The sequence below is a fragment of the Camelina sativa genome, chromosome 17 (assembly GCF_000633955.1).
Source record: "Camelina sativa cultivar DH55 chromosome 17, Cs, whole genome shotgun sequence".
NCBI classification, from domain to species: Eukaryota; Viridiplantae; Streptophyta; class Magnoliopsida; order Brassicales; family Brassicaceae; genus Camelina; species Camelina sativa.
The window spans coordinates 28384894-28393343 of NC_025701.1; the positions used below are offsets into that span (position 1 = coordinate 28384894).

The 8450-nt window shown below is 31.8% G+C and overlaps 1 protein-coding gene across 1 annotated transcript; it reads right to left on the reverse strand.

Annotated features, from left to right (window-relative positions):
* On the reverse strand, positions 309-1180 carry LOC104759860 (mechanosensitive ion channel protein 10). The gene is given in 5 exon segments (XM_010482742.1): positions 309-320; positions 458-604; positions 607-710; positions 713-875; positions 959-1180. Coding segments are annotated over 5 exon segments (648 nt in total).

An 8450-nucleotide genomic window follows, 5' to 3' on the forward strand; every position in this document is an offset into this window, starting at 1 on the left:
TTGACGAATTTGTATTTGGAGAAAATCTTGGATTTTTGCAGCTGAATGTACGAGCATTATCTCTTTCTTTCTCTTTCCTCTCTGTATTATTACTTTTTTATTTTGTTTTCTTCAATTGTTCTCATTATTTTGCCACAATATTTCATAAAAAAGAGAATGAAATATACCACAATTTTATAGATAAGTTAAAATTAATTTAATATTATAGAAAGTTTCTACTAGAAACACAATTTATGATAGACAAATTATTTTTAAATTAGAAGAAAGAGAAGGAAAAAGGAACAATAGTTGAATAATAGTGAATTAAGTTAATTAGTGACCTAATATAATAGTGAAATACGTTTAACTTAATTTCATACATATGCTGCTATGCACATAAATTTATTTATTTTTGCATATAAATTTTGTAATATGCACATGTTATGCCTAAATTATGTATGCAAGAATCTATTGTTACAGTCTTCGCTTTGGTTTCACTTTGGATCTTCACGTCTATGCCAATGTGTTTTTGGACCATGAGCATTTTCTTGATGTCCCAACCGGATGTTTTCTTTGGGTCAAATACATGGCGTATTTTGCTCCAAGGATGACCGGAAAGAGCTTCAACAACAGAATAACAGACCAAAATAAGAGAGACTCCTTGATCCGTTCTTCGTAACTAGTTATGTGGAACCACGCTGAACAACACATGGCGATGATGGACTTTGTGACCACAAGGAGAAGATGATTAGAACCGGCGTGAGAAAATCAATCAACACGAGAAGCAGTAACTTTTTCTGCTTTGTCGCTTTCTTTGATATCAATGTGATAACAAAAAATATTGTCATCCACAACCGTGCGGCGTCTTGAATACCATGAAGAACATACACTGTTTGCTACTTTGATCTGAGGATCCACCTTATGATGAATCTGAAGATCCTCACCATGATTAGGTGAGATGTTTAGCAGCTATGGTAACCCCCGATGTTAACGCCCACTTCCATATGGGGAAGCTCCACCAGTTTTTGTGCCGCAAGCTTGAGATGCTTGCGGCAAAAACCATCAGAAGGAAAGCATCAATTATGATCACTTTGGAAGTGATCATAATACACCTCCATGCTGATCTTGACTTTTGCATTTTGAGGAACACTTGTTGACATGGAGGAATGTTTTTAGAGGTGAGGAACGTTGTTGACTCCATCTCCTTCCTTTTTCTTCTTTCACTTGTTTTTCGATAAATGATGAATGAAACAAAGTAATGATCATTGGTTTTTATAACAAAATGTGAGATTTCATCTTTTTGCTTAAGCAATGTACTAGTAGCTAGCTATTTTATTAAGCCAAGAGTGATATCGACAAAGATATCTATGTAAATGTAGTTGATTGTTAATTCTTCAACCGTAGGCCCTTAGAAATTATAAATCGATCCTATATAAGTGTTCTATTAAGTGTTAAGTATTTTTTTTTAATGTTGAAGTGTCAAGTATCTAATAAAGCAAATCCTTAACACATTATACATAAAGAAAATTTCTTGAAAATAAATAGTTCCTCTAAAAACGTAGCATATTATAAAAGTCTTGTGTTCACATTAGAACTTGTATGCACTTAACTACTCACTCAATACAACATGTTTTTGTGAATTTCTTTAAGATGATCTATAAATTTAAAAGACAATAAAATCATTTTCTAGGGTTTAAGAAACCATCAAAATTATGATATTAATTCATTTATTTTTTTGCATGAAAATATCGTTGGGATAAGTTTGAAGAAGAAAAAGATAGCTTAAGCAATAACTGATCCTAATCCTTTTAAGTAATGGTGTGACAAGATTGGACACTATGCATCCTAACTGTCTGGATCGTCTATTCAAACTAATCAAAGCACAAGAAACTCTTGAGAAAGAAGAAGATAACACTCATGAGGCTGCATCTCTTATGATGCACGAGGTGGTGTATCGTAATGAGAAGAATGTAAAGCCGAAATAGTATGAAGATTGCTCAGACAAAGTTTGGTACTTAGAAAATGGTGATAGTAACCATATGACAGGAAATCGTACTTGGTTTTGCAAAATCGATCATATGGTTACAAGAAAAGTCTGTTTTGGTGATGATTCACACATAGATATAAAAGGGAAGGGGTCGATTCTGTTTATTACCAAAGGAGGTGAACGAAAGGTGCTTGCAGATATCTACTATATACCGGATCTTAAGAGCAATATCATAAGCTTGGGACAAGCCACTGAATCCAGCTGTGATGTCAGGATGAAAGAAGACTATCTTACTTTGCATGATCGACATGGAAACCTACTAGTAAGGGCAAGTCGTTGAAGAAACAGGTTATACAAGGTGAAATTGGAGGTTGAAAATATGAGATGTCTGCAACTTATGGCTTCAAGTGATGCAGGTCTGTGGGATGCATGATTAGGACATATTATTCTTGAAACTATAAAAACAATGGTAACAAAATATCTAGTTATTGGAATATCAAGTGTACCAAAGGAGAAGGAAACATGTGCATCTTGTTTACTTGGAAAACAAAAAAGGCAAGCATTCCCAAAAGCGACTACTTATCGAGCAACACAAGTACTGGACTCATTCATGGAGATCTCTATGGACAGACCTCGCCATCTACAGCTGCACACAAAAGGTATATTTTTGTGTTAATCGATGACCACTCTCGTTACATTTGGTCCATTCTTTTGAAAGAGAAGAGTGAAGCTTTTGAGAAATTTAAAGGGTTTAAGGCGATAGTAGAACAAGAATCTAGAGCTATGATCAAAACATTCTGAACTGACAGAGGAGGATGTCTCAAGAATTTCAAAGTTTTTGTGAGAAAAAGGCATCAATAGGCACCTAACTGCACCTTACACACCACAACATAATGGAGTTTTTGAGAGAGAGAATAGGACTCTATTAGAGATGACTCGAAGCCTTTTGAAGCACATTAGCATGACTAATTATCTGTGGGGAGAGGCAGTAAGACATGCAACCTATATTATCAATAGAGTGAGAACAAGAAGTTTGACTAATCTAACACCGTATGAAGGTTTTAAGAACGAGAAATCGAATGTGGACCATCTACGGATGTTTTGATGTGTTCCCTATGCTAAAATTGAAACGCCACATCTGAAAAAGTTTGATGATAGGTTGAAGATTTTTCTGTATCTCGGAACAGAACCTGGTTTAAAGGCGTATCGACTTCTCGATCCAATTAACCGAAAAATCATAGTTAGCAGACATGTTGTGTTTGACGAATACAAGAGTTGGAAGTGGAACAACTCTAAAGATCATTCTACAGGATCAGGAACGATTACTCTTAGTTTTGGTGAGTTTGGTAACAATGGAGTTAGTAGAGATGAAGTTACTAATGAAACAGAGGAAAACAGAGAGACTAGTGAAGGTTGTGATGTTAATGGTGAGAAAGAGACTGGTAATTAATCAAAGACCGAAGAACAGGACAGTGTAGCAGAACAAGAACAGTTGCAGCCACCGGTTTTAAGACAATCAAGAAAACATGTTAAAAGACCTAGCTATTTAAACTACTATGTGTTGTTAGCAGATATAGAAGGAGAAAATCTTCTATTATCAGCTAATCAAGAACCATGGTGTTTTAAAGAAGCAAGCAAGTTGAAAGTTTGGAGAGATGCTTGTGAAGAAGAAATCATGTCAATAACAAAGAACAAGACTTGGAGTTTGGTTGATCTACCTTTTGGGGTAAATTTGATTGATTTAAAATGGGTGTTTAAACTGAAATGCAACTTGGATAATAGCATAAAAAAATAGAAAGCATGACTTGTGGCAAAATGGTATGTACAAATACATGGAATAGTCTTTGATGAAGTCTTTGCTCTTGTATCTCGGATTGAAACAATTTGTTTCATCATTGCTTTGGCAGCTTCGAATGGATGGGAAGTACATCATATAGATGTGAAGACTGCATTTCTTCATGGAGATTTGAAAGAAGATGTTTATGTTACTCAGTCGGAGGGATTTGTGGTCAAAGATAGTGAAGAGGAGGTTTACAAGTTGCATAAGGCGCTCTATGGACTTAATTAAGCACCTCGCACTTGGAACACTAAGTTGAACAACATTCTTGGAGAGCTAAACTTTGAAAAATGCATTAAAGAGCCATCTTTGTATAAGAAACGAGACAAGGAGCATCTTCTCATTGTGGCAGTTTATGTAGACGATTTACTTGTTACAGGTTCTAGCCTGGATTTGATACTTGACTTTAAGAGAGGAATGAAAAGAAAATTCGAGATGAGTGATCTGGGAAAACTCACCTACTACCTCGGGATTGAAGTGTGTCAAGGTGAAGATGGGATTGTGCTAAGATAAGAAAGGTATACAAAGAAGATTTTAGAAGAAACTGGTATGAGTGAGTGTAACTCTGTTCTCATACCGATGGAACCCGGTCTAGAGCTTTCTAAGACATAAGATCTGAAGCGTATTGATGAACATCTTTATAGAAGAAAGATTGGCTGTCTCAGATACTTGCTCCATACTCGGCCAGACCTCTCATACTTTGTAGGGATTCTGAGTCAATATTTTCAGGAGCCTAGGGAATCGCATTGAGCTGCGCTAAAACAGATTCTACGGTATCTTCAAGGAACATCTGTTTATGGACTTCATTTCAAGCAAGGAGTTCAAACATGTTTAATAGGATACAGTGATAGCATTCATAGTGTGAATGTGGATGATGGTAGGAGCACATCTGGTCATATTTTCTTCTTCAATGAGTGTCCGATCACATGGTGTTCCCAAAAACAACAGGTGGTGGCTTTGTCTTCTTGTGAAGCAGAATTTATGGCTGCAGCTGAGGCAGCTAAGCAAGCTATTTGGCTCCAAAATTGTTTTGCTGAACTAGTTGAAAGGACTTGTGAAAAGTGGCAATAAGAGTTGACATAAATCCGCAATTGCACTCACTAAAAATCATGTCTTCCATGGCCATAGTAAACATATTCACCGGAGATACCACTTCATAAGAGTGTGTTGAGAGTGGTCAAGTTGAAGTGATACATGTTCCCGGGATTGAACAAAAGGCTGACATTTTAACTAAAGCACTCGACAAGAACAAGTTCAAGGATATGAAGAACCACATTGGAGTTCATACAATGAAGGATTTCAAGCTTAAAAGAGAGATTGTTGGGTTAAGCTTGAAGAAGAAGAAGATAGCTTAAACAATAAATTATCATAATCCTTTTAAGTAATGGTTTTTAAAAGGATTAGGATTAGCATGTGTTTTAGGAGTTATCTAAACAGATATTCCTATTAGTATTAGGACTAGTCTCTTTATATAGAGATGCCAAGGTGTGGTATACCTATGAGTTTGAGAGATTGAGATAGAGAGATTGTGAGAAGCTTAAGGTTTTGAGTTATTTTCCTTTTGCTAATAAGAGAGTTATTCTTAAAATAATCTTGTGTTCTTAATTTTTCTTGCTAAAACTAGAAATATAACCAAAAAAACATGCAGCTAATAAAACAAAGTATTGAAAGTTAGTATGAAGAAAATAATTATGTTTTGCATTGAGAATCAATTTACAGTGCAATATATCTTGATAGAATGTGATAATAGAGTTGATGTCATAAACAAACAAGAATAATACAAGATGATGAGAGAAACAGTAATGAAAAGTGTTTAAAATTTGTTTACTAAACTTCAAATATTATTTTAAAATTTTTTTACTAAACAGTAATGAAAAGTATCATATGACTTAAGTAAAACCTTTTAAATTATGAACGATTATATTTATACTGAAGATTAGCATTGATAAACTTTGAAAATTAAAATCTTACGAAGCTAGTGTGGGATACATACTACTATAGTCTAATTAATGTATCAAATAATAACTATTCAATCAAAAAAAATCTTATATGATTTTTCAAATAATCTATACTAATAAAAAGTAGAAGCTATAAGCTCCTAAACCTGTCCACCTAGGATTTAAAACATCCAATAGGGATTCGACATATCACTTATTAACGTTTTATACAATTTCTAGAATTTTCTATATTAAGAATTATTTTAAACAACCTATCATGATTTGACATGTCATTCATTAACATTTTTTAAATTTACAGAATTTTTTAGAAAAAGGAAAATTTTAAGTTTATGGAAATCAAAGAACTATGCACAATATCCCACATCGGCTATAAATGTTTTAGACAGTGGTTCAGAACCAGTATAAATAAGATTAATATGCTTCCAACATTGAATGAGCAGGAAAGCTTGATTTATCAGGCGTCCAAGTTTAAAAGTTTTATTTGGTTTAATCTGGTTTTTTATTTGATCAAATTAAAACTTTAAAAAGTTTCAAAAAAATATTATAATATTTAAAATTTTTAAAAGTTTAAATATTATAATTATTGAAACTTTTAAAAGTTCTTAGCTTTTAAAAAGTTTTAAATATTAGAAATTTTAAATTTAAAAAGTTTAAAATATTATAAATATTGAAAATTTTTAAAAGGTTCAAATTTTGTATTTTGAAACCTTTTAAAAGTTTAAAATATTATAAATATTGATGCAAAACATAAATTATCTTATTTATCTACATTTGTGCTTTTTATTTCTTATGAGCTGTAAAACATATTTTTGTGTATGATTTTATAGATTAGTTGATATTCTTTCATTAATTTTTTACTTTTGGGTCTAAGGAAGAAGGATTGACATCGCAAGACCTTAATTTGATGTTTGAGTCAAATTTTGAGGTTTAAAGAAGAAAGATGGACGACAAACACACATGTTTTATACATAGGCATGACCAGCGTTACGGTTGTCACAGTTAATGTTTATTAACCATCGGTTATGGTTAGAAATTTTTGTAACCTTAACCAGAACCGTTTAACAAACAGTTAAACGGTTAATCGGTTAAATGGTTAAACGGTTAAACGGTTACGTTTAAATACGGTTACGGTTCAAGTGGTTACTGTTATATATGGTTACGGTTATTTGATAATATGATATAGTTGATATTATTTGATGATATAATATAATTGATATTATATATTTATAATTAATATGTTCTTATAGTTTACACATATTTCTATATATCATATGATTCATATTAAATAAATATTTATTAGTATATTTTATTATGTTTTTGAAATATTATAAACCAAGTAAGGATTTTGGTTTGAGAAGTTTCTAAACGCATAGATCTAAAACCAAATAAGTATATGGATAAAATTGTTAATAATTGGGTGCATGTGTTGACTATGCTGGTGTTCATGAATTTCATAAATTTTATGAGAAAAGAAATGATTTTGTTCTTGGAGTTTGATGGGTTAACAAGTTGTGTGGTAGTCTAAAAAAATGTTTTTCAGTAGAAAAATGTGAAGAAGTTGACGAGAAGAAGAAGAAAAAGAATATAACGAAGAACCAAACGGTAAAAGTTACGATGACAATTAACACAAAATTTGACAATGAAAATGACAAGAAATAATATGAATAATAAGAAAACATTGAATAAAAACACGAAAACATAGGTGATAGCGATCAATTAAATATGAAAACGAGTTAAATTCATGATTATAAAATTGTTTCGTTTTTCTGGTAGTCAAAGAATTGATTTAGGATATGTGAGGTCATCAGTTTGATTTGCCTCGCCTGGACGTCCAGTTAAATTCATGANATCGGTTAAATGGTTAAACGGTTAAACGGTTACGTTTAAATACGGTTACGGTTCAAGTGGTTACTGTTATATATGGTTACGGTTATTTGATAATATGATATAGTTGATATTATTTGATGATATAATATAATTGATATTATATATTTATAATTAATATGTTCTTATAGTTTACACATATTTCTATATATCATATGATTCATATTAAATAAATAATTATTAGTATATTTTATTATGTTTTTGAAATATTATAAACCAAGTAAGGATTTTGGTTTGAGAAGTTTCTAAACGCATAGATCTAAAACCAAATAAGTATATGGATAAAATTGTTAATAATTGGGTGCATGTGTTGACTATGCTGGTGTTCATGAATTTCATAAATTTTATGAGAAAAGAAATGATTTTGTTCTTGGAGTTTGATGGGTTAACAAGTTGTGTGGTAGTCTAAAAAAATGTTTTTCAGTAGAAAAATGTGAAGAAGTTGACGAGAAGAAGAAGAAAAAGAATATAACGAAGAACCAAACGGTAAAAGTTACGATGACAATTAACACAAAATTTGACAATGAAAATGACAAGAAATAATATGAATAATAAGAAAACATTGAATAAAAACACGAAAACATAGGTGATAGCGATCAATTAAATATGAAAACGAGTTAAATTCATGATTATAAAATTGTTTCGTTTTTCTGGTAGTCAAAGAATTGATTTAGGATATGTGAGGTCATCAGTTTGATTTGCCTCGCCTGGACGTCCAGTTAAATTCATGATTTTTTTATCAGATTTGATTTTATAACACAACTGATTTTTATATTTTAAAAATTTGTGTATCTGAAATTTATTT